This window comes from Ochotona curzoniae, unplaced genomic scaffold (assembly GCF_017591425.1).
Source record: "Ochotona curzoniae isolate NIBS_2020 unplaced genomic scaffold, NIBS_Ocur_1.0 contig_3432, whole genome shotgun sequence".
Classification (NCBI taxonomy): domain Eukaryota; kingdom Metazoa; phylum Chordata; class Mammalia; order Lagomorpha; family Ochotonidae; genus Ochotona; species Ochotona curzoniae.
The window spans coordinates 552057-579889 of record NW_024465859.1 but is presented as its reverse complement, the minus strand read 5'-3'; the positions used below and the strand labels follow the sequence as shown (position 1 = coordinate 579889).

The 27833-nt window shown below is 44.2% G+C and overlaps 1 protein-coding gene across 3 annotated transcripts in view; it reads right to left on the bottom strand.

The window, feature by feature from the left end:
* Positions 1-27622, bottom strand: part of NAV2 (neuron navigator 2) — a 390873-nt gene extending 363251 nt beyond the window's left edge. For 2 of the 3 annotated variants that reach the window (XM_040980004.1, XM_040980005.1), the window contains exon 1: positions 27296-27622. In XM_040980004.1, coding sequence (XP_040835938.1) covers positions 27296-27553 — 258 coding nt within the window. In that variant the 5' untranslated portion in view covers positions 27554-27622. The remainder of the gene's footprint in view (positions 1-27295) is intronic. The other variant, XM_040980003.1, reaches the window with a different exon arrangement.
* Positions 27623-27833: the final 211 nt, after the last annotated feature.

Genomic DNA, 27833 nt, shown 5'->3' with positions numbered 1-27833 from the left:
AGTTCTATGATATATTTTTAGGACCCCCAAATCTTTCCAAATAACTTGCATTTGAATTCTGCATCCAGATGGTGGGGGAAGACAGACTGGCAAACCAATCCCAAGTGTAGACAGCTGGCCCAAGTCCCAATTCTGCAACCAACCAAGCTAAGTAACCCTCAGTTATCCCTCCTACAAAATGGCTATAATAATGTTCATTGCCTCATAAACTGATTGAGAGGCTGACATGAGAGATCTCACCCACCAAATGTTCATCCATAGCAGACAATCAGCAAAGGGTGGTTACTAAACTGGAACCTGACCTTCAAAATCAATCAGTATGTTTGTTCAGCACATACGCAGCACAGACACTAGGAGCAACAGGAGTCCCAACACTCAGGAGTGACAAACCCCAAGAGGAACTAGAGTGTTTCCCTGGGAGTTTAATGTGGACAGTGGTTCTTGTTAAGGCCCAGCAGGCCAGGTTCTATGTAGATACCCCTATGGTGACCTTGCTTATCGCCTCTACTTCATAGAAGTTCAGACTGGCAAACAGGTTCTTCTGATCCATGTCCTGTGCCTATCCCACAATCACTGGAACCTGACAAGTGGTGACCTAGAAGGCAGACTGGCAGTAAGTAAGCAGCTCTAGTTTTCTTGAAACCAAGCTATTTTTAATCCTAGCAGCAGTGGAAACTGCATACATTAACATAATCTAAACTTCACCAACTATTTCCAGTTTTTTTAATTTTAAAAATCATGCCTCATGATAAAAAAACTATGTCCAATTTCTGTCTAGAGCTGGATGGCACAAAGAGGGTGAGATAAGTAGCCACTGTAGCATTCTACTAATGAATGGCATTTTTCAGACAGTGCTACACTCCATGGTCCTCTCTGCTCCTTGAACTTCCGGGGAGGAAGATCCTCTACTTCTGAAGGTTGGTACTGGCAGCCTGACAGGTGCTGGTGGGCCAGGTGGATACTACCTTCATGCTGGGCAGATGGCATCCAGGTAGGCAGGCCTCAGAACTCCAGCGCCTTCCTTCCCTACGATGTAAACCTCTCAGCTACCATTTGTTTTTCCCATGACTGCAGGTTATTTTTACTATGGAGGGAAAAATAACTATTTCTCACCCTGAGACAGTGACACAAGCTCTCTCGCAAAGCACCCAGCAGATGGCTCGTTCCACGTGTTCACAGAAGCAGCAAACCTCCAGGGCTGTCAGCAGGAAATTAAAATGTGTATGTCCCATAGCAGGAGGAATGGTATCAGATGCCTTTTGTGCACAACTGCACCAAGCTTAAGAGTTCGAAACCTGGCTCAGATTTGGTGACACAATTTTCAAGAAGTGACTCAGCTTTGTTTGTCTTCATTTCCTTCCATTTAAGTCAGGGTTATATTATGGGAATACTGTGATGATTAGATCAATCGATCCAGTGCCTGACATTTAAAGGGTACTCCAAAAGCATTGGTTAGGACCTATAGTACAGAACTTGTATTCCATGGAAACAAATTCTCCAAGACCCTCTCTAAGATGCCAGGGGAAGATGGCTGCCCCTAGGTCTGGCAGGGAGAATAAGAAGAGCATAGGCCAAGTGCAGTGTCATCCTGCAATGAGCAGTTCTGAGCTGCCAAGCCCTGAGCTTGGTCCCAGCACTCATGAAGTAACTCTGGTTTCTGGAGTGGTTCCAAGTAGGGCTGGGGCAGCAAGAGCAGCTTATGTTTAGTGAGTACCTACTATGTGTCAGGTTCTAGACTAGATAGATCACTGTCACGCTCTGCTGTACTCCTTTCAACATTATACGGTCCCCATTTTACACAAGAGAAAAATCAAAGGTCAGGATATGGAGTGACTGGTCCCAGGTCACACAGCAAGGAACAGGCTGTGATCCAATTCTGGCCCATGCAGTCATATGGAGTGGAGTTGGCCCAGACATAGTTGTTGCGGCTATCTGGGGAGTGAACTAGTGGATGGAAAATATGTCTTTCTGTCTGTTTGTTTTTCTCTTTCTGTCACTCTACCCATCAGATAAATAATTGTCTACCTCCTCCTCAAAACAATGGAGAGGAATGATAATTAATGTAACTAGAGGGAGAGAATTGTCAGGTTGAGGAATGAGTCGGTGTGGAGGCACTCAGAGTAGGGTTGTCTTGAAGTTATTATCCACCACTTACCACCCCTCAAAATATGCATATTTGTCCTACGCAGGCCTCTGTAATTGGCCATTCCTGTTCACATTTATGATTGCACCTGGAATCACATGGATTGCTGGATGCAAAAATTACAATTCAAAATTGATAGGTGAGGAAAAATGGGGCTCAGAAGCTACCTGACTTCTCCAGGGCCATGTTGCTACTCATCATCTCAATGACACTGCCAGGATTTCAACCTCCCTGACCCCAGGCCCATTTTTCTGGCTTTCTGGTTATCCCAGGATCGTGGCTTGCTGAACTGGTTTGCTGATCTATACAACTGTATGTCTCAGTGAGTATCCTCCTTTGAGGGCAGGGACCACGTCTGTCTCACCCACTACATCTGTCCCCAGGGTTCAGCTGCATAGTAAGCAGGTGCTCAGCTGTTATCCCCAGCTGGAATTACACCTCAAAGCTGCCGTGCCCTCTGTGGAAGCCCAGGAGAAACAGGGCCCTTGGAAGAGGCATGATGTGGACCACATGTGGACAATAGCAGCTCCTACTGAGGGTGGCAGGCAGCATTTCATGTGTGAAAAACCAGGGGAAGAAACTGGAGCCCTCGAGGTTTCCTTACCCCCATTCCCTACTTTCACAGATGGCACCCAGGAAGCCTAGCTAGGTCCCAGTAATTTCTATACAGGTGTCCTTTCTGTAGCCCTCACATAACATTGTCAGATTTGGCAAGCAGAGGATGCTCAGTTATGCCTGAAACTCAGATAAACAGCAAATACTTTTTTTAGTTTGTCTCGTGATGTTCCAAAAGTACACTCCATGTTGCATTGGTCTTTGACAAATATCAGTATTTGCTACACTCTTAACATAATTTTAAAATAATTTGAAATTCCATTTTACCTAGATGTCCAGCCACAGGCTGTTACGGGTATGAATTATGATTTCTCCAAACAGGCTGGGAAAGATGCCTGTGAGGGATCAAGAGAGACCTGCAAAGGACCATGCCTGGCCCCTAGTGTCCAGCACATGGGGCCTGGCGAGTGGAAGGGAGAGGATGAGAGTAGCTGTGGCCACAGAGAACTGGCTCGAGGCAGCGTTTCTGGCCTGGGGAGGCTTGCAGAACCCACCCCAGCTGTTCCCTGTGATGCAGAGCTCGCCTTTCAGAGTGCGTCAGAGGCCCTGGCTCCCCACCCTGGAAGTCAGCGTCTGGCTTCTGAGCCAGCAATGCCTGCCCAGCCAAAGCCCTCTCACCTCAGTGGGGCATGGTTCCCAACAGGCCCATTGTTGTCCGGTCCCAGAGCCTCAATGCAGCCATTGAGAACTCTGTGACAAGCCCCCCTGGAGGGAACTTCCTCCTCTCCCTGACCGTGCCCTTGGCCAAAGCCTGCGCCTTTGTGTGGGTGGGGGGTCTGGCTGTGGTGACTGCAGCCAGCAGCCAGAACACAGCACTGAGAATGAAATTGTTGACAGGGGGCACAGATGTGCCCTGCCAGTCACGGGACCCCGGGGTGCTCTGCCCACGCTGTGCAGCTGGCATCCAATCAGCCTGCACCTGAGGATGTAGGAATGAGTCTCCAGCACATGCACAGTATAACTGTGACAGTTTAATCACTGCCAGACACATACGTGCTCGAGCCGGAGCTCTGCCACAGGCTTGCCACATGGGGTTAGTGAGGCCCATCGCTCCCTCATCCTAGGTTTTGCTTTCTTCATCCATAAAATGAGTCATGCTATTTGCCTCTGAAGACTGAAGTTAGCATAGACTGATCACATGAGGATGGTACCTGGAGTGGGCACACGGAAGGTTTACAGAAACGGTCCCCTTTTTCTCTTCCCAATCCACTAAAGACTCCCAGAAATCTTGCTGTCCCATGGGGCAGGCTCTAAGTTGGCTACCGTGGGGATTTCTTGGAGCAGACTTCCCTCCTGGGGACCCTGGCAGAGCTGCAGCTCTCAGCTCTAACACAGAACCCCCTCCATCTTGGGGACTCTGTGTGTGAGCCTATTCTGGGGCTCCTGCGTGTCTCACACACATGCTGCACATCTCCAGTCCCAGGCTGCTGCTCAGCCTGGTTTCTGGATGAGGAAACGGACAGATGCCCAGCTCTAAGAGGACTGCCAGGCAACTTCATGGCAGCCAACATGGGCCTTCACACAGGACAAAGAGGACACATCAGGCTTACTCTCCTTCACAGGGAGGCTTGCAAAACCCTTCGCAGTGGTTGTCATCATGTATGATCCTCCACCCTACCTGCTGTGTCTAGCCCCTGGCAGACAAGAGCCAGGGCTTCCTGTCCACAGAACCTACAGCATCTGCTCATCAACCAAATTATTTAAAACATGTTGCTCTCTTTCCCCTCAGCCCCCCTCACTTCTCCTAGGACCCTCTCCTGCCTGCCTCTAGTCACCCAGCTCCCCACTTTCTCAGTCCTGCAATTGGTTCTTCCACTTTAGTTCAGTCCTTGTCAGAGGAGGTCCTGCAGATCACACTAACTCATTTACCTGGATTTTTATCAAGAACATAAATTGTGTGGCTGGCATTGTGGTATAGAAGGTAAAGCTGCCACTTGTGACACTGGCATCCCACATGGGCATCAGTTTGAGCCCTGAATGCTTCACTTTTGACTCTGTTAATGGCCTGGGAAAACAGCGGGGGATGGCCCAAGTCCTTAGGCTCCTATCCCACACAGGAGACCCAGAATCAGCTCCTGGTCCTGGATTCTGCTCAGCTCAGTACTGGTCATTTCTGTGATCCAGAAAGTGAACCAGTGAATGGAAGATAGATCTCTCTCTCTCTCTTTCTCTCTCTCTCTCTCTCTCTCTCTCTCTCTCTCTCTCTCTCTCTCTCTCTCTCTCTCTCTCTTGCTCCCTCCCTCCCTCCCTGTGTAACTCTTTCAAAAAAATGAATTTTTTAAAGTACAAGAATGGTTGATGTTCCCCCACCAGATTTGCCAAATCCATCCTTAAGGTTGGGGCCCAGGATTTTGCAAATGTGACAAGCTTCCCAGTAACACTGAGCAAGCTGGAGTTCCAGAACCTCTTCATACCTATAACCCCACAGGACCTTCCTCTGCACACTTCCCTGCTTGCTAATAACCAGCTGAAAGAATGAATTAATTGGTTTCCTTATTGTCAAATTACACTACCATAATTGCTTGCTGCCATTTCATTTCTTGACTGTGTTCTGCCTTGAACTTTTTGAGAAGTTGCCATCCACCTACTAGAATAGAGCCCAGCACACATACACACATGTGCATTCACACACACATATACACACAGAGAGGTCTAACTTTATGCAGCACATGTCACATGGCAGTTATTGCCCTACCTGCATCCCACACTCAATTGCGCTGGCAGCTCATAGCCACCAGGGAGGTGGCTGCTATCCTGATGCAGAGCTGATGAGGTGCCAGGTTAGAGCCAGCCGCTCCCCAGAAATGCCACTGATATAAGTAGGCAGAGCCAAAATAGGAACCCTCATCCAGATGGCAGGGACCCCTTGCCCTTTCCCATTTGGCTATCCTGATTTTCCCGAGCAGAGTCAATTTCTAATTGAGGAGCTCCCGTATAGTCCCTAAAATAGACAGACGCTGAACCTCCATTCCCAGCCTGTCTCTGTCAGGGCAGAATCTGGACAGGTGCATTGCTTTGATGGCTCCACATGCTGCACAAAGATTGCTGGACATGGGCACAGGGTCAGGCTCTAGAGAGAGAACTAAAGGTCATTGACTTTCTCTCCCTCTCTGTGTAATAAATGAGTACATTTAAAAGATAGGACGTGATTATATGGTACTTTTCACTCTCTGAGGAACATCTGTGCACACAGATCCATGGACAACAATGCACACTTACACCTACACACACACACACTCATTCACGAATGTCTTCTTGGTGCCAAGTTCTAGGGCAGTGTTCCTGTCTCCACTCAGAACCACGTCTGGAAGTGAGAGTGGTTGGGGTAGTCCCTTTCCTTCAGCAGTTAGGTGAAGTTCAATAGGACAAACTTAGGGAGTGTGAGGGAGGGAACAAAACGTGCTTCCAATTGTTTCCACTGCCTTTCTGCCTCCTGCAGACTTTGGAGTAAGCTTGTTGCAGCACCACTTGCAGTGAGCCGTGCCTAAACCATGGGAATGTATAAGGACAGTAAGTGTCTATGACATCACTGCTGTTATGAGCTGCTCTTAAATATCTCTGATTTACAAAGAAAAGGCAAGTAGACTCTGGCATCAGGATTAGACAACCATGTCACCAAGCAGCCTGGTTCAGGAACTTAGTTAATCTGCTTTACTTTAATCAATAGGCTTTCCCCAAATTGATATACAGCTACAGCATGATTTAAAGAAATGCCTCAGCAGGCACACAGATTACATTTGCACCTGCCCAGTGACAAGGCTTCCCTGGGCACTAGATGTAGGGACGGAGAGCCAGTGGACTCCTCCCCTTGATACACTGAGATGCACCCTATCTGCTTTACATGGACATGCTGGAAGTATGCAGTGTAGTTCTGGGGACTCAAGGAGAATTAGAATCCAAACAGCAAAGGACTGTGGGAGTTGAGCTATGTTCAAACTATGCGACTAGCTAGAGAGGAGTTCACAGCCCTCTGTGAGAAGGGCTGGGAGGGAATAGCTCCCAGTTCCAGCAGAACCACTCTTGCCCCGCCCACCAAACTTGGAAGAGTGAAGATCCAAAGTTCTCTTCATGCTGGACTCCCAGGTTAAAAGACCAGATGTCTCTTCCTTCTGTGGCTGCAACATAGATGACAGTCTCTAGTCACAGCGGCAAAACACTGCCCTCAAAGCCCAGTGCACAGGTGAATAAGCAGAACAATGTCAGGAACATATGACAGAAGAAGTACGCTGGGATTCCCACAGTCTCTGTTAAGAGAGCTTCTTTTAGGGTTACCTGACCCATCAACCCTGGCACCTCTAGTCATGGGTGGCAGGGGTTGGGTGACCTGAGTTAGGCCTGTGCATTCAGACAGAGGTGGCAACACTGCTTGTCAGGGGAGGTTTCTCCATGTTTTGAGGGGTTGAGGATATAAAAGTTCTTCTGCTTCTTAAACCATTTGCATATATATCCTCTGGGGTTTTAACAGACCACAATTCTAATTCCGAAGATACGAGGTGAGGTTGAAGACAGGACACTTCTTGTTTTTAAGATTTATTTATTTATTTGAAAGAGTTATAGAAAGAGTGGGATCTTCAATTTGCTTTCCAGATGGCTGCAACAGCCAGAGTTGGACCAGAATAAAGACAGATCCAAGGTCTAGAGTGATAGCCTAGTGACAATATCCTAACATCTGTTCAGATCCCATATGGGCACTGGTTCTGTCCCAGCTGCTTCACTTCCCATCCAGGTCCCTGCCTGTGGCCTGGGAAAGCAGTAGAGAATGGCCCAAAGTCTTGGGACCCTGCACACCTGGAGGAGGCTCCTGGCTCCTGGCTTTGAATTGGCTCAGTTCCAGCTGCTGTACCAGCAGATGGAAGACCGTTCTCTTTGCATTTACTTCTCTCTGTATATCTGCCTTTCCAATAAAAATAAATATTAAAAAAAAGACAGGATCCAGAAGCTTCATCTGGGTCTCCCTCATGAGTTGCAGCAGTCCAAACATTATGACTATCTTTTGCTGCTTTTCTAAGCCATTAGTATTGGGAGGTGGATCAGAGGCAGAACATCTGTGACACAAATTTGTGCCTATTGGGATTCCAGCTTCACAAGTGGAAGTTTTACTCGCTTTGCCACAACACCAGCAGAATAAGGCACTTCTACCAAGCTCTCACTGCTGATCATCAAATCTTACTTTCTTAGGGTTTAGATACAAAACTGGGTAGAAAAAGAGAGAGAAATAAAAAATGGAGTACTTCTTACAAACCTAATTTTCACCTCCATATTATGTCATTGGCACCTCAGAGCCAGTCCTCAATTCAAAGTGTCCGCTCATGGGTAAGATTCCCACCACCTGGGAAAAGACACATCCTTTCCCTGCCAGGCTGGCTCACCCACTCCTCTGTAGGCAAGCCTCTGCTAACACAGCAAAATTGCCCAAAGGCCAGTATTCTTAAATCATTAGCAAGGAAGTGAGGAGATGTGATAGAGTGCTCAGTGGGCTCTGCAGAAACTGTGGAAGTGAAGAAACTTGGACTGGCAGTTAGTCCTAGATGCCAGTTCCACTTGCACCTGAAATCATGATGTCAGTCTGTCACTGATTTAGTGAGCAAGTACTTACTCTGTACCAGCTCTGCTCAACATGCAGGACTGCCAGTGTGATCAAGACAGGCAAAAAGTCTTGCTTGCATGGAACTGACAGTCTATGACTAACAAAGACATGGTATGTAAGGAGAACGTTTATCTGGCCCTGGAGAGAAATAAAGCAGCACAAGGCAATATAAAGGATGCATGGGTGAGGCTAGCATGAGAGCAAAACAATTGAAGCCTCTGCTTATAATGTTGTCATCTTATATGGCTGCTGATTGGAGACCCTGCTACTCCACTTCCTATCCAGCTCCATACTAATGCTCCTGAGAAAAATGGCCCAAGTGTTTGGCCTCTGTGCCCATGTGGGAGACCTGGAAGAAGCTTCAGTCTCTTAGCTTCAGCCTGGTCCAGTCTTGGTCACACAGCCATTTGTGAAATAAACCAGTAGTTAGATAGATCTCTCTTGCTTTCTCTCTCTCTCTGTTCCTTCTTTTATCTCTGTATCTCTGTCTTTCACACACAAAAATGAAAAATAAATCTAAAAAATAATCTATATGGGTGGTGCTATGAGTGCAGACTGAAGGTGAGGAAGTGAGCATTGTCAATATCTAGGAAGTGATTTCAAACAGAAAGAATAGCAGGTGCAGAAGCTCTGAATTGCAGCTTCAAAGGAAAGAAAACACGGGATATCTGTGCTGTGACTCTAAGGTCCCAGGGTCTGTACATGGCAGAAGGGATTTGTAGGGATGTCCTGGGTGAATGGAGTAGGGTAGAAAAACCCCCAGACCATCACCATCAACAGTCTCTTCTTTTCAGTACCTCAGAAAAGAAAGTTACCAGTTATTTTTAAGAAATAAAAATAACCTGTTCTGTGAAAGGAGGGGTATTTTAAAACCTCTGAATGGATTTTTCCTTGCCTGTTTTTTTTTATTGATACTTCTCCTCTCCTTCCAGTTCTAAAATAAGCACCCTGTCTGCCCTTATACTGATCCAAAGGCAACATAGTACAGGATGACGTGGGCCTGGGGAGAGCCAGGCAGAGGTCACCTGGAAGCCACTAGACCTGGAGAATGTACTGGGGCAGCCTGGCCAGGGTGGCCTTGCTCATGGCCTTCTGCCTCTGGATGCAAGTGACAAGTCACTCTTAAAAACAGTCATGGAATGTGGTGAGAATTGGTATTTGCCAATGACAAATTTCTGACCAAGTTCCAGTTCTTTGGAATGGAAAACCAGCAGCTTCCTGTTACAAAATGTACCAACATTTCATGCCTAATACTTGGGTGTGGGCAAGTCCTATACTTCAAATCTAAATTTGGCTAAAAATGTAACACATCTGGCATATTTTTAGCCAGGTAAACATTTCTAGGGGCTAAGTCAAGTTCTACCCTGATGCCAAGAGAAGGAGTGGTTCCAAAGAGGAGAATTAGGGAACCAAGAGGAAAGACATTCAGTGCTCCAACAGGCAGGACTCCTGGGACCCTCTTTGCTTTGGGAGAACTTCCTGAGACTGACCAATGTCCCTTCATCAGGGGGAGACAGCACCATTTAAGGAGCAAAGCCTTGCATTATTTTAGAAAATAAGGCTTCACTGGGTCTTATTATTTCTCCCTTGCTAGAAAACCTTACATAAATTCTTTCTACCTCTGTGCCTTAAATTGGATGCATCTCTGAAGAGGAAGGGAGTGGTGACCTGGGAATACCAGCTGCAGAGGCCATGGCAAAACTGAAGCACAGGAGCCAAGGACTGAAACTTGCTGGAGGGAGTCGCATGAGTGACACGAAGAACTGGGCAATGAACAGGACCACTATCACTGACCTATAGACCTGTGGACAACACAGCTTAAAACCAGTACCAAGAAGAAGAATCTACTAAGCAGTTACAGTAGAATCTGCTAAGCAATTACAGCAGTCAAGAACAAAAGAAGAGGGATGGGTATAATAAATGCGGTAACTGACACCTCCCCTCACAAAGGAACAAAACATTATTTCAACCTCAGAATTAGTTGAGGAAACCATCAAGGAACTGCCAGATAAAGAACTTTGAAACATCACTATAAAAACTCCTTCAAAACAACGAGAAACACATGCAGTAGCTAAAGGAATTTAAATAATGTTACAAAGTAAATAGTAACACTGAAATAAAATCAAAATGAATTATTAGAAATGAAGAATACAATACAGCAAGTGAAAAATTCAGTGTAAAACCTTAATAATAGAATGAGTGAGGCAGAAGAAAGAATTTCAAAACTGGAGGATTCCACATGGGGTAACACTGAAATGGTCAGAAAGCTGGAAGAGAAACTGAGTAAAGCTAGGAAAACCATCCAAGAATTAAGCGACATTAAAAGGCCAAATATGAGTTATGGGAGTTCTCGAGGTCATGTAGAGAGAAGCTAGGTTAAAAGATACATGAAACGAAATAATAAATGAGAAATTCTGTGACATGGAGAAAGAAATGGGAATCCAAATGCTGGAGGGTTACAGAACCCAGAACAGACTCGACCAGAGGTGATCCTTACCACAACACATCATAATTAAGCTCTCTTTGGTTGAACATAAAAAAAAAGATACTTAAATGTACATATGATAAAAGTCATTTAACTTACAAAGGAACCCCAACCAGACTCACAGCTGACTTCTCAGACAAAACCCTACAGGCCAGAAGAAAATGGAATGATATATTTCAGATCCAGAAAAAAAAAAAAAAAAAAACTGTCATCCTAGGATAACATACCCAACAAAGTTTTCTTTTGTCTTTAAAAATGAAATAAAAAGATTCCAAAGCAAACAAAAACTGAGAAATTTAGCCTCTATCAGACTTGCCCTACAAATGTTACTGAATGATGTGCTACAAAGAGAGAAAAAATAATAACATCTACCAAATCCAATGTGGAAAACATCTCAATAAAACCACAAAAGAAATATAAATCAAACAACAGGAAACCCAATGCTAAAATGAAAGAACCAAAATCATTATCTGTCAATATTAACTCTGAATGTAAATGGTTTAAACTAGTCAATCAAAAGATATAGATTAACAGACTGGATCAAAAGACAGGACCCATCTATCTGTTGCCTATAGGAGACACATCTCAACAACAATGATACGTGGAAGCAGAAAGGATGAAAAAAGATATTTCAGGCTGATGGAAAGAAACAATGACCTGCATAGCCATTCCAAAAATAGATAATATAGACATCAATATGTGAACCACTAAAAAAGATGAAGAAGGGCACCACATAATGATCAAAGGAGAGATCTCTTTAGCAAGAAGGGATCACCATAATAAAAGTATATGCACCAAAGTATCAGGTCAATAAATATTAATGGGTTTACAGAGAAAAACAGATACAAATACAATATTAATGGGGGACCTTAACATGCTGTTAACTCATTAGAAAGACCAATCAGACAGAAACTCAGCAAGGAAACAATGAAGCTCACTCAGACAACAGAACAAATGGACTTAATTGTTATCTACAAATCTTTTCATTTTATGTATACAGAATACACTCTTTTTTTTTTCATTAGTACATGGAACCTTGTCTAGGATTGGTCACATTATAGGCCACAAAACAAGCCACAGCAAATTTTTAAAACTCAAAATCATACCATGCATATTCTCAGACCATCATAGAGTGAAACTAGAGACCAACAGGTCAAAATACCCCCAGAAGATATGAAAATACTTGGAAACTGAACAACATTCTGCTAAATGAGCAATGGATTATAGAGTAAACCAAAGAGGAAATGAAACAGATATTGAAACAAATGAAAGCCTCAACACAACATATCAAAAATCTCTGGGACACAGTCAAGGCAGTCTTAAGAGGAAAGCTCATTGCAATTAACACTTATGTCAAGAAACTAGAAAAGGCATCAGGTAAACAGGCCAATTACACATCTGAAGGAGCTAGGAAAACAATAACAAAATAATTCCAAGATTAACAGAAAAACGAAACAGTCAAACTAAGGGGGGAAACAAACCAAATGTAGACCAAAAGAGCAATACATAACATCAACGAATCAAAGAGCTATTTTTTTCAAGAAAATCAACAAAATATATTTCCCAATAGCCTAACCAATCAAAAAAGGAGGGAAAAGATATGAATCAATAGAATCAGAGATGAAAAAGGAAATATAATAATAGACACCTTGGACATATAATCAGGAATAATTACAAGCAACTGTATGCGAACAAATTGGAAAACCTAGAAGAAATAAGTATATTTCAAATGGATATATTTCTGGACACATGCAATTTACCAAAACTGAATCATGACGTAATTAAAAATCTAAATGTACCTAAACCATAATGGAGACTGAATCACTAGTTAAATTCCTCCCAACAGAGAAAAACCCAGGTTCAAATGGCTTCACTCCCAAATTCTTTTTTTTTTAAAGATTTATTTATTTTTATTGGAAAGGCAGATATACAGAGGAGGAGAGACAGAAGTATCTTGCATCCATTAATTCACTCCCCAAGTGGCTGCAACAGTTGGAACTGTGCCAATCCAAAGCGAGGAGCCCGGAGCCTTTTCTGGGTCTCCCATGTGGGTGCAGGGCCCCAAGCCTTTAGGTCATCCTTGACTGTTTTCCCAGGCCACAAGCAGAGAGCTGGATGAGAAGCAGGGCCACTGGAATTAGAACCAGCTCCCATATGTGATCCTGGCATGTGCAAAGTGAGGACTTTAATCACTAGGCTACCACGCTGTGGCCATCACTCCTGAATTCTACCAAACATTTCAAGAACTTACCCCAGTCCTCCACAAGCTATTCGAAACAATAGAAAGAGAGGCAATGCTTCTAAACTCCTTCTATGATGCCAATATCGCCTTAATACCAAAGCCAGAAACAGACACAACAGAAAAAGAGAACTCCAGACTGATATCCTTGATGAACATAAATGCAAAAATATTCAACAAAATAGTAGCCAACTCTATCCAATAATACATCAGAAAGATCATTTACCAGGACAAGGTGGGATTTATCCCCAGCATGCAGGGATGGTTTAACATATGCAAATCAATAAATGTGATATTACCATATCAACAAATTAAAAAATAAAAACCACATGATCATTTTAATAGATGCAGAGAAAACATTTGATAAAATCCAGCACCATTTCATGCTAAAAACCCTAAACAAGACAGGCATAGAAGGAACATTTTACCGCACAATCTAAACAATATACAAAAAGCCCAATGCCAGCATCATACTAAATGGGGAAAGATTGAAAACTTTTTTACTAAAATCTGGAACTAGACAAGGATGTCCACTTCCATCATTGTTATTTGACATAATATTGAAAGTCATTGCTAGAAATATTAGGCAAGAAAAAAATTAAAGAATTTCAAACTGGAAATAGGTATTAAAGTCATCCCTGTTTGTACATGATATGATTCTATTCATAGAGAACCCAAAAACACAATAAAGAGAATATTGGAACCATAAGAAATTTTGGCAGGGTGACAGGGTACAAAAATCAATAAACAGAAATCATTCATTCCAGTATACACAAATAACTGCATGGCTGAGAAAGAACTTGTAAGTACAGTCCTCTTTCAAATGGTCAAGATGAACCTTAAATATGTTGGAATAAACTGAAAAATATGTGGAAGATCTTTTTGACGAAAACAGCAAACATCAAAACCATAAATAAAAGAAAATATTATTTAAAGATGGAAAAATTTACCATGTTTCAACATCATCATAATGCCTATATTACTAAAAGTAAACAGATTCAATTTGATCCCAATCAAAATCCCAACAGCATTTTTCTCAGAAATAAAAAAGATGATACAAAAATTGATCCAGAAACAAAAGAGAGCACAAATAGCCAAAGCTATGTTGAAGAATAAAAATAAAGCTGGAAAAATCACAATTTCAGACCTCAAGACATACTATGGGGCAGAGTAATCAAGAGAGTCTGGCAGTGCTACAGAAACAGAGGAGAAGATCAATGGAACAGAACAGAAATCCTAGAAAGTAGCCCACAGATGTACAGCCAACTAATCTTTGACCAGAGAGCTAAAAATAATCCAGGATAAAGTTTGGTCATCAGCAAATGCTGGTGAGACAATTGGACAGCAGCCTGCAAAAGTAAAGCAGACCCACCTATCACCTTATACAAAAATCAGCTCTAACTGGATCCAGGACAGAAATCAGTACCCAGAATCCACAAAACCATTGGAGGAAAGCATAGGAAGTATTCACTAAGATACAGGAATTGGAAAAGATGCAGGAAAGATGCCAAATAAAAAGGCAATCAAAGCCAAAATAAATAAGTGGAACTACATCAAACTAAGAAGCTTCTGTACAGCAAAGGAGATGATTAACAAAATGAAGAAGCAACTAACAGAATGGGAGAAAATCTTTGCATACTACACAACAGACAGGGGACAAGCATCTATGATTTACAAAGAGCTTCAGAAACTCAATGACAGCAAAGCAGATCTGTTAAGAAATGGATGAAGGAAATGAGCTGAGCAGACATTTTTTTTTAAAGAACAAATTCAAATAACTAATAGATACATGAAAAAAATGCTCAGGATTCCTAGCTATTAGAGAAATACAAATAAAAATCACATTGAGGCCCCACCTAACTCCAGTTCCTACATTTGGAAATCTACTAACATACCTTCTGGCATTTAAGCGAAGAAAAGAAACTCTAATCCGCTGTTGGGGGAGCATACAGTACAGCCATTATGGAAGTCAGTATGGAGAGTGCTAAGACAATTGAAAATGGATCTACCATGCGACCAACTATCCTACTGTTAGGAATATATCCAAAGAAAGTGAAAACTGCATATGAGAACACGTCCTATAGCCCTACATTTACAGCAGCACAATCCACACTGAAACAATCCAGATGCCCATTAAAGGAGAGTGGATAAAGAAACGGTACATCCACTCTATGAAATACCACTAAGCCATTAAAAAGAATGAAATTCTACAATTTGTGTATGTGCTGCCAAGGTGAGCATTGAAATTCTACCATTTGTAACAAAATGGTCCCAAGTGGAGATCATTATGCTCAGTGAAATATGCCAACCCCAAAAGGACATATATCATAATGTTCTGATACAAGACAACACACTAGATTTTCTACCATTGCCTATACCTAGATACCATGGTACTCTTAAAATAACAGAACATTGGACTTGTGACTGTTGCTGAAGGATTATACCATTGTAATTATTTGGAGGAAAGTAGTGGTAGTAATGGGAGAATGAGAGGGAGGAAGGGGAGATGGAGGAGGGAATCTCTATAGCTACAAACTATCATGGAAAATAACAATAACAATTACAAAAATAAAACAACCATGATCCGATTGATCAATGCCAGGTGATCAATGCCAGAATGACACACATTCTCTATTACAACCTACACAGTACACTGAATTGCTATACAATCCTTGGATAAATTGAAGCTTAGCAGGTCTGACTTGTCCAGGATGCAGTTCAAGAAGTTTTTATTGAGGGCCTACTATGCCCTAGGTATCAGTAGCTCTGGAGATGTTAAAACACTTGCTCTCAAAATGGGAAAGTAGAATCATAACTCAGTCTCTTTTTCTCTCCCCTGCCCTCTGACTTCCATATAAAAGGCTAGGTAGAAAGAACCGGGACATGAAATCAAACAGTTGGGTCCATGCAGTCTTGGTCAAGATATTGATATCCTCTGGGTCTCATACATAAAAGGGATTGGATACCATCAGTGATCCCAAATGGGTCAGGTATAAAAGAAACGATGTATACAAGGCATCTGAGCCATGGCAGCTGTTTATTGTTCGCTTCTTGTCTTGACTATACCACCCACAAAGAAGTCCTGGTTGTCAGATTCTGAGTTAAATGCACAAACTTTTTAACTACCCAGTTAAAGGAGGATAAAAGGATACAGCTCTGGGATTGGTCCAATTCAAGAGAGCAATTGATCACTGATCAGGTGGGAAGACCATTGACCTTGGACGCCAGGACACCTGAAATCTGGTTTCTGCTTTGCTACTTGGAGCTAAGAGTTCAGAGACAAGCCACATCCCTCCATTGGCCATGATTTTCCCATCTGTCAGAGGAAACTGCAGGATCAGATGGCTTCAAAGATATCCACTAGCTCAGATACTCCCAGTCTTGAGTTCTAACAGGCGTGGATTGTCATGCTGACAAGCCGTATGAGCCTGGTTATTCTAAATCTGGCTTTGTCACCTAAATGCTATTTTTTTCCTCCAGGGCCTGCCTTCCTCCATCCAGACCAAAGTTCACACACCGGAAGGTCTGATGGCTCTGGGAGATTCACAGCCCACGCATTTTGACGCAAATATGCGTCACTCTCAGGTCTGAAAGGAATCAAAGCGTGAAATGGGGACTGTCTGCAAGAGCTGAGCTGCACGGCATGGGGCAGAGGATGGGAATGAGGTCCTGCCAGCTGTGAGGCACACGCACCCTGCCAGGTCCCACAGCACAGGGTTGACCTGGGGGTGCACCCAGCCACAGCAGCAGGAAAGGGACCACATGCCCAGATAACAGCAGGATGTGGGCAAAAGCCAGATGGGGTTCCTCATCCTATAACCACAGGGCCTCTGGCCACACGCTGGGATGGGCACAAGAGGTCTTGGCAAGGCAGAAAGAGCAGAGAGGGCCATGGCCAGGAAAACAAGGAGCAGATCCAAATAGAAGAGGGCCTGGAATTTTGATTGTCCAAAGCAAACCCTCAGCCTGGGATGCAGACCTCTTTGAACTACCAGTAAAAACTGGACATGGGCAGTGATTAGGAACACAGGCTTGGAATCAGAGAGACTCAAGTCCACATTCGCTGTGTAGCCCAAACAAGCCATGAGCCCTCTCAAGCTAGCCTTTTCACTGACTTCTATTTCTTTCCTACAGGTAAAACAGCATCAGTATCAGCTCAGAAAGTGTCAAGATTAAATGAGATTATGGATAAATACTTGCCGAAATCCATACTGCTGGAAGCTTTATCCTCAAGACTTTCTTAAACTTGCCCTCTTTCCTTAACTAAACCCAAACCTTCAGGTTTTCCTTGCCAGGTGGGGTGGGAAAAGCTACCACTGCTTTATCAAAACCTATGGTGTTCTTACCCCTTCCAGTCTCCTGCATTGCTGTGATCATGTCCTACTGGATTCTCTTCCACTTGGCAAAGCTGGATGGTTGAGATGTCATAAACACGCTCGTGTGAAGGAATCGGCCTCCACATTCTGCTCAGCTGGACAGGGTAACTGTTCCCACAAGCTAGTGCTGGGGAGCTTTGACACTGATTAGCTCAGGAGCTCCCATGCACTAAGCCTTCAGCAGCAGAGATCCAGACAGAAACATCCCTGATCTCATGAGAGCTTTGGGTGTAGCTACCTAAGCAATTGTAGAGAAGCCACAGAACAAGCTACAGAAGTCCAGAAAGGACAGAAAGGAGAGAAGTACAGAAAGGACTGGCAGGGAAAACATGCTTCCGAACATACTCCCATCCTCTTCAATGTCAAATCTAATAGCACTCAACCTTGGGTTTGGAACTTTCATTAAAAAAATCATTCTACTTTTTTTGTGATCATGGAAACATAGCATATTGTCATAAAAGATACCTGAACAAAACTGGATAGTTTGACATCCACAAAATGTCTGCAATGATTTCCATGAAAAAATGGAACATTCAGCCAAGATGGTCAAATTACACTCAGAGGAGGTAAGTTCATCTTTCTAAACCTTGGGAGATGGCTGAGGATGAACTTCTACTGGAAGTCCATTCTCTATCTCACACATACACACACCTATTTTATTTATGTTCTCATGGATATACCAGAAATATCAAGGGCATTAATCATGTAAACTATTGTTTTATGACTTGTTTGGCTTATCAATATTTCATTTTGGAAAATTTCAAATATACTGAAAAATTGATAGAACTGAACATATACTTTCCCTTAGATTCACCAGTTGTTAACATTTTATGATATTTGTTATCTCCTATTTGTAGATACTGATCTTCCCCACTTGGCCTTAACTGTTTGAAAAATAGTTGCAGATACTTTACTGCCAAATTTTCTGCTATATATTCCTCAGAGGGAAAAAATAAAAGTTTATTGCATAACCACAATGCTATTAACATTGACAAAACAATTTGATTGACTATGTAATTGAGATTCAATTTTTCTCCAGTAGTGTCCAAAATAACCCATGTAATATTTATATCTTTGCTCACTTCGAATTCAGTCAAGAACCTTTGCTTTGATTTGACTGTCATGATTCTTTGGTCTGTTTTCCATAGAACCATTCCATCATCTGCCTTTCAATTTTTTGTTGTTGTTGTTTTTTTATAAACTGGTAGTGTTAAGGTTCCAGGATTAAAGTCTTAGAGAGTGATACACAACCCAAACGTATCTAACTGTTCCTTATGCCACAAGCAATCATGAATCAAATTACCCATTTTCCCTTCTTCTGTATAGAATGTTAGAGGGTTGGAATCTTATACTTTCCAAAGGATCTAACTAATATCATTAAGTAATTGGTATTCATTTATTATTGACATAATATTTTCAAGCTCTAGGGAAGGGAGGAATCAGACAGCAAATTTACTCAGCCAAAAGCATGTTTAAAGCAATGTACTTTGATTGAATGTTAACAATGCCTTTTCAGATATTTTTTGAAAGTGCTCTCACACTTTCTATTTAAGAGTCATCATTTTGAGTGTCAAACAGATAGGAATTCAAATTTCAGATCTGTCACTTACCAGTTATGCTACTTGGAAAAGCAGCTTTACCTGGGTCTTGATTTCCTAAAGGGATGTTTAAGGGGTAAGATGCTTAAACCAAAGCCTTCTTAGTAATAATTGCCTTTGATAATCTTCACAGTAGCTCTTTAGAAAACTTTATAGTACATGTTATTCTATATAAGTAACTAAAGTTTAAAAAGACAGCAGCGAAGTAGCAAGAGACAAAACTAGACATATATTTGTTAACTCCTAAAGCTGCCATTTCTAGGAATTTAAAGGGTATTGTGAGGATATTTTAAAAATGTATTATTTTTACAGTCATCTACTTGAAGGGTGCAGTAGGGAGAGATGGAGAGTTCGGCTGCTTGACTGATTAATTTTTCCATCTGCTAAATCACTTCCCAAATGCCCCCAAAAGAATGGGTTATGTCAGGAGAAACCAGGAACATAGAACTTGATCCATATCGCCCATGTTGGGGACATGGAACCAGGCCATCATCTACTGCCTCTCAGGGTGTGTTAGCAGGGAACTGGATCAGAAGGAGAGCAGCCAGGACTCCAAGAAGTGTTCTGATAATGGATGTGGGTGTCACAAGAATCAAACATCTACCCCTGTTGTGAGGATTAAATGAAATGACAAACATCTGGTTCTATGCATCATGTTTGTACTGAGGCTGTGCTCAGTCTGAGTCAATGATTAACATTACCAGTTCTCTCTCTCTCTCTCTCACTCATATTATACCACATTTCCATGAATGACTGCTTTGTCTCAGAACCCACAGAGAATCCTGGGAAGTAAACTTGTAAGTATCTTCACCAAGTCTCCTTGCTTGTACTGTATCTTCTCTCTGTCAAGATGAGGGCAAAGGTGGATTTCTCAAAAATTCAAAATTCTCTGACGTATTAATAATGGTTTTACTTAGAAGAACAGATAAAATACTCCAAGGTTCTGGGGCTATTGTTTCTAAAACATAAGAGCTTCTCTGTTTTCCTTGGGAAAGGGGGCACTAAGTCATGAGTCATTCTTTAGGTTCTGTGTGGGCGACTTGAGGTTCCTATGAAAACTTTTGAGTCATTCACTTTTGCCTGGTGTTTTCTGAAGCAAAAGCCTGACCAAGTTTTCTTCCCAAAGTCACATGGGCCATTTTTCTGAAGGCATTCTAGGAACACATTGTCCATCTCCTTGAACAATGTGGCCACAAGACAGAGTAGCCATTGAAATTGGCTCTGTGGTTTTCAGTGAGATACCATTGGGCAGCTGGCCATGCCTTGGGGTACCTTAATGGTCAAACTGATCACAAGGTCTAGCTCTCACTACAGCCATGCCAGATGGGGTCAGGGGAAAGGATTTAAAAAAATTTTTTTTCCTTCAGAATAACAAAGTATAAATAGCAAATCCAATGAATGGGACTGCTCCATTTTGGGTTCTGTCAGGGCAGTGTACTGGTTCAGCTGTACTGAACCACCTGTACAGTGCTAATTCAAATTGGGTATGCATAAAGTTTTCCTGAAGGTTTGATTTGTGGCTGACCCCCCAGTGTGGCCGGTATAAAAAGCTGGAATGTTGGGGAACAAAGAGTAGGGGCTTCAACAACAATTCTGAATATGGCTTCTCTGGGTGAGTCTGATCTTAATCTTGGTCTGCATTCATCTACTTAAAGCTCTGCTATGCTCTCTGCTTTCCTGGTGCATGCCATCTGTTCCTTCATGCACTCAGTCCTGTACTTGGAAGGCATAGAGGTTGGGTGGAAAAACGTGGAGTTGGAATGAAGCACATGGTTTCCAAACTTGGCTATGAGCTAGGGTAATAAAAATAGGTACTGCCACATACTCTTTGCTTAGTGTGTGCCAGAAAACTGTGCTTAATAATCTACCTGTAAGATCTTACGTAATGTTCACAGCCAGCTCCTAAGCATCACTATTTCTGCTTTACAAATAAATGAAGTTCAGAGATAGTTAGTAACTTGCTTCTGTGATTCAGCTTTTCATTACTACAACTGAGATACCTGAGACAAATGATTTATGAAGGAAGGAGGTTTATTTCTGCTCATGATCAGGCCCCAGTAGTCTGGCATCTAACAAGGGTATGGCTGGCAAAATGCTTAAGGATGGGGAGGGGGTGGCATGGTGAGCCTGAAAACAGACAAATCCATGTGACTTCTCTTTATAAAGCCACCATGATTCCATCTTGGGAAATCTGCCATAGCAATTAGATTCCTTTCTAACCTTCAGGTGCCACAAGGCTGGAACTGTTCCACCTTTAACTCATTGATCATCAGTCCTCACATCGGTGACCTGGGCCATGTTGCACTTTACTCAGTAGCTCCTACTTTTCGGTTAAATAACCTACATGTAAAGAATACTGCAGACTACCTGGCACACAGCAGATGTTCCATAAATGCTCCCTTCTTTGCTGCTGAAGCTGATTCTAAGAAATAAGAATGTCTGACCTTAAGCCAAAAGCGCACTGGGTGGTTTGGCTTTTCAAGACTGGCTGCAGCAGCTTCCCTGAGGTCTAATTAAAACACCTCTTTCAAGGCTCCATCCTTCACATCTTAGAAATAAATAGAATGGGACACATAATTCTGGTGCTTCAAATCCTGGTCACAGAGAAAGAGTGTGAGAAGTGGGAAGTAAACCTAAACCATTATGAAAAGTGGAATTGGGGCCATAACTCCTTCAGTCTTGCCTTTGATGTGTGTGTATGCTTACATGTGTTCAATACTTTAAGCTGTTCCATGTGTATATATTTGTGTATGTGTGTGGGTATATGTATATATACACATATCCAGAAGTAGATGTATTTATATACAGATATATACACACGTAATGATACCCTAAATAAGCCACCAATACCACCCTTCAAGTGTCTTTAGAAAATTAACCCATGGAACAAGCAACAATACGTGAACTATAAACATCCCTGCATGTTGGCAGATAACCACGCTACACATTCTCTTCCAAGAACTGAGAAAGAGAAGAAAAGGAATAACACAATAGCAGAAAAATGCACTAATCAAATCCATAATCAACTGTGATGATGCAGCAAGGATTCTAATCAAAACACAATGGGGCAAAGTTGCAACAGGTTGAAAGCTTGGAGCCGTGCTCTCCTCCCAGGGGCCTCTCCCGCACATTCTTTCTGAACATCTAAAACACCCACAGAGCATTTCAATCACTTCTAATTGCTTTTTTTAAAGCAAAAAGTTTCAAGTTGAATGCCAGTTCCACAAAACAGGAAATATCAAAGTATTATCTGGATGATATTCCCTCTTCCCCTCATCCCAGAAACTGCTTCTTAAACATAGAGTAAATTTTGCCCTCAATTGATCTGAAGGTTGGTGGAGAAGGTTTCTGAACACAAAGCATGTCTCTAAAACAATTCTTTTAATTTATAAGAATGTTAACCAAGCATAAAGTATAAATGTCCATTTTCGGGAAAGGACCCCCGTGTCTCACTATCAAACAGGAGAATCAGGGAAGCTAGGCTTTGCATACCCAGTTTCTTCTGTCTGGGGAGTGGGACCATTTGTAGGTATCTGGGAGAAACTCTAGGCGAAGGGTCGGAGGGTCAACAGTGAGGCTACACCTAACAGTGGCTAGCTGACTGGGCTCTTCATGTGATTGAGAAGGACTGCAAGCTTAGTGGTGAATGGGATGCCCTGAGCTAGAGAGTTGCTGCACAGTATAACAGTGTGAGAGCTGCCTGCTTCCCCCATGACTATCACACTGAATATTCTGACACCCAGACTAATAACAATCGTAACCACCATTCCCCAAGAGCATGTGATGAACCAGGTCCAGAGTGCTCATAACTTCCTCAGTTTTCCATAGCCATCCTGGGCATTTAGAATCACTACCCACCTGGAAGCAGGAAGGCAACCTCAATTCTCTTTTCTTTCTTCATCAGCTTTTTAAATTGACAGTGCCAGATCCAGAGCAATTACTTGTTGAAGTGACAGTTACTCCTGCTCTGTGCCACTGCATGGCCCTGCTTGTTGTCCTCCCCATCAAACCAGACCTGCCCACCTTTGAAGCCCAGCACTGCCAGACACTGCACTCCTGCCTCCTCCAACAAGTCCTCTGGAATTCTCCCACTATCATATCCCTTCCAGCTCTTTGAGGATGCAGAGTTGTCAACCCCAAGCACACCTCTTGTCCCTCCCTGTGTTGTGCCCTGTTGCCATGACTATATCCGCTATGGCTTTCAGCTGGGCTATAAAAGCCCTAAGGCCAGGGTCATAGCAAAGCAGTGATGAAGAGTGGGAAGATGGTAGTGTTGAAGTCAGACCTACTAGAGCTGGAATCCCTGCTTCCCCTCCCTGGAGGACTGGAAGCCAGTTACTGTACTGTTGTGGGCAGCACTTACTCACTATTCTCAATGGTTACAGCAATGGTCTTTCAAGTCAGAGCCAGCAAGCTATCAGTCTCTGGTTACCGCTGTGCAGCATCATGGTCAAGGGCATGGTGTGCAGAGCCAGACTGTCCAATTTGCTTTTTAAAATGAATTTATTTATGTATTGGAAAGGTAGAGTAACACAGAGAGATGCAGTGAAAAATCTTCCACCCACTGTTTTATTTCACAAATGCCTGCAATAGCCTAGGTGGGCCAGGGTAAAGCCAGGAGCTAAGAACACCATCTCTGTCTCCCCTGTGAGTACTTAGTGCACCTGATGCCTCCCAGGAGCATTAGTAGAAAGCCTATTAGAAGCAGAAGCAGGACTCAAAGCTGGGCATGCAAACATGGGCTGAAGGTGTCCCAAACTTAACCTGCTACAACACAACACTACCCAGACTGTCCAATTTCTAATCCTACCTCTGCCACTCACCAGGTTACTAAACTTGCATTTGCCTCAATTTCCTCATGTCTGAAATAAGGATAGTAAGACTTATCTCATTGGATGATTATAAGAATTAAGTCACTTGAATTGCAGTTAAATGACCGTCACCTGCCAAGACAGCATCCCATTCGGACGCAGGTCCCAGGTGCTCCACTTCTGATCGAGCTCTCTGCTAACATCCTAGGAAAGCAAGGTAACACAGTCCAAGTGATTAGGCCCCTGCAACCCACGTGGGAGCTCCAGCCTTTGGTCCGACTCAGTCCCAGCTGCCATTGTGGCCATTTGGGGAACAAATCAGTGGATAAAAGATCTCTCTCTACCCTCTCTTTCTGTAACTCTGCCTTTCAAGCAAACTTTAAAAAAAAATGAATGAGCTATTTTATGTATTTTTTTTTTAAATTCCTAGCACTTAGGAAATTCTATGTAAGAACACAGCTAGGTTGTTATTATTATATTGGTATTATTATAGAAAATGAAGTGTCTTATCTGTTTCAAGTGTTCCTGTAAAGATGAAATGGGATCATAGAGGAATGGTTGTGCTCTTCCTTCATTTTCTCACTGCCTGGTAATGTACACCAATCCTTGTGAGCAGATTGAAACCTTTCCAAACATGGAAAGGTAAGCCATGCTTTTTTCAACTTAAAGACTATTACATCTAGATTTTCCATGCCCCATTTCTTGAGTCAGCATTATAAACAGCAGATTTTTATTAAGTGTGATTTGCTTGCCAAATACTTAGATATTTGATATGTTCAATTTTTAAAAAGATTTATTTGTTTTTACTGGGAAGTCAGATATACAGAAAAGAGGAGAGCCAGAGAGGAAGATTCTTCATCCATTGATTCACTCCCCAAGTGACTGTAACAGCCAGAGCTATGCCCATCTAAAACCAGGAGCTAGGAGCCTCTTCCAGATCTCCCACATGGGTGCAGGGTTCCAAGGCTTTGGGCCATCCTTGACTGCTTTCCCAAGCTACAAGCAGGGAGCTGGATGGAAAGCAGGGTAGCTGGAATTAGAACTGGCATCCATATGCAGTCCTGGCACATGCAAGGCGAGGACTTCAGCTGCTAGGCTACCACACCAGACCTGCACATGTTACATTTCTTAATGCTCACAATTCTTATTACTGTTTATGCCCATTTTAGTAGATGGGAACAGATGAGTCCTAGAGCAGTTACTGGACCAGGTCACTCTGGAAGTATACCAATACTCATCTGACCACAAAACCTGTGCTACCAGCCACTGCCCCTCCTTCCAAATCTTCAGAAGAGAAGGGAAAGCAGAGGCCCCGAGATATCATTAAGTCAATCATTTCCTGAACATTCTCTAATGACCAGTCTTTACATAAGTCAGACACATTCCTTAAGCCATAATCAAGACTTTTCTGGGGGAAACAAACGGGCACTTTGTCAGAGTATGGGAGAATTTATTCAAAAAGGCAAAATGACTACCCCAAAGTCAGCTTGATATCACAGGGTGGGCTGTGAGGCAAGGATCTGTCACCTGTCACAGGAATGAGCCCTTGAGTGCCTGGACTTTGGTAAGGAGAGGACAAGTTGGTCAAAGTGGAGAGTTCACTAAAAAGTAGCCACTTTCCTCCACAGTTCACCCACACCATCCTCATGGTCAGTGCCAAGGACCAAGGGAGAACAACACAGGTGGAAACTAGGGTGGAAGTAGGGTCATGAGGGGAAAAGAGCAAGGAAGAAACCAATGTCTGAGGGGACATGGCCAGGGGGAAGCTGGAGAGCATGTTTTCAGGGCAGAGGGTCCTGAATAGGAGCTCTCTAGAGCCTGCTATCTGTGGGGCCCACGACACTGTTCAATGTAGGGTCAAATAGGTATAAACACAGAGCTACTGTCAGGATCAGGATATCACCAACACTTGCTTTTCTTCTCACCCCGGGCCTTCTCAACAGACTCCAGGATGTGTGGCACATCCCGAGTCATTTCCCGGGCCTCCCCTGTGCCGCCCACGGCCACTCCTAGGCCCCGCTGGACACCTCCAGTGGTTCAGGACACAGCAAGCTCAGAGCCCCCACTCTCCAGCAGAGGCAGGCCCTGGGAACAGGAGGAAGACTTTCCTTCCTCCCACACACCATCACTCAAAAGCTGTCAGCTTCCAAAAATGTTCAGCAAGTGCAGCAGCAAGGGGCACGCTTATCGGCCTGGTGTGGGAGCTTAATCTGCTTTGAGAACCTTCTCCAGACAGGAGTTCCAAAAGTCTGCTTGCAATTAGCTTCCAGCCCCGGTTCTTCCATCGGAAAGACTAGGAAAACGGTGAGGTCTAGTCTCTGATCAGAGACAGCTCCCAGAGAAGGTGGAGACAGTGTCAGGAGAGGAGGATGTGCCAAGAAGGTCAGCTGGTCTGTTGCCACTTCCCTGACACCCGCCCCAAACCACCGCCAGCTCTGGCTTCCCGCCTCTCTTGACCCGGACAGTCACATCCGTCAGGTCCGCCTGTCCCCAAAAGTCCCTACTGACTGCCTGCCAAGAAAAAAAAAAAAAAAAACCCGCGTGCCCGACTCCCTCCTACGAGATTGCGGGGGCAGAGGGGGTGGGGGTAGGGGCTCAGTAGGGGTGGGCAGGAGGCCAAGAGAACCTGACTGGCCCCAACTGATTTCCTTAAAAGAGACTGCAGGGCTGGCGCATTCTCCGGTCCAACTGGATGATGCAGCTCTGTCTGGAAAGGTAGCAGTCACCACGTCTCATCTAGCCCACCGCCACCCGCAGTCACCGCTCTACGGACACAGGAATTACCACCCAAGGGAGGGGTTTAGCTTTGCGCCGCCATTCCGAGGACGCCGCCTCCACCTCCGCCTCAACTGCCAACCCGCCCCCCCTTCCCCCGCCGCTGCCTAGGCTGCTGCAACCCTCAGCATCTGGCCCAGAATCCCGTCGCCGCCCCTAAGGATGGGACAGGGACAGGTCATCTTGGAGCCCTAGAACAGCAGGTTCACCACCACCTAGCCTCCTTTTCCTGGATCTTGCTGCAAACGCCAGGGGGTGGTCCAACCAATGGGGGCTGCAGATCCGTCCTTGGCAGCGACAGAATCTCTGCGGAACTGACAGACGCCCAGGGGCTGCAGCAGACCCTGCATTTTTAGAGCCAGGCCCTCAACATGCAGGACCTGACGTTTCCAGGGTTGTGCACGTTTTATGAGAATACCCTGGCCAGGCCCCCAGCCCTGGATGCCGCAGGCGCGCGCGCATCTCCGCAGAGCTCCCACTGCCAACCACTGGCGCACGGGCCACACCCACCGGCCAGTCCACTCTCCTCTCGCATGCATGCATCCCCACCTGCTGATCTAAGTCGAAGGGAGCCCCTCTCCACCCACATGGTATGCCACTCTACTCCCAGTTCCCCTGCCTCCCAACCTCCAGCACAATGGCCCCCCGTACAGCGACCCCTCTCACCTGAGTATCCAACCCATTTTCCACAGAGCCGCTCTTCCGCAGCGGGGGCCCCTGCCCCACCGGTTCCTGTAGCCCCTGAGATTTTAGCGCAATCTGGCCAGGGTAGGCCGTCTTGCTCACCTCCACTTTGCTACCCAACTTGAGGTAGCAAGGTTGGGGACCAGCGCGGGCCGGGGGCACGTGCAGGATGGGCGCAGCACTGTGCACGGGTTTGGGTAGTCCCGATTTCATTTTGGAGGCAACCAGGATGGCCGGCATCTTCTCCCGGGGCTTCGGTTTTACCAGCACGTCCCTGGCAGCGGCGGCGGGGGCGACCGCTAAAGGCAGCGCGGGCAGCAGAGCAGGCGCCGGGCCTCAGCCCAACAGGCGCCCACCACCAGAGGCAGAAAAAATAAAAAGAAAAAGTAAACCCCCTGACCGGGGAGACAAGGACAGTCTGGCGAGCGCGCCTTCTGGATGCCGGAACAAGCTGAGGGACTAGCCTCTGTGCTCAGCGGGTCCCACCTTGACGGATGCTGCAGCCGCCGTCTCAGGCCCT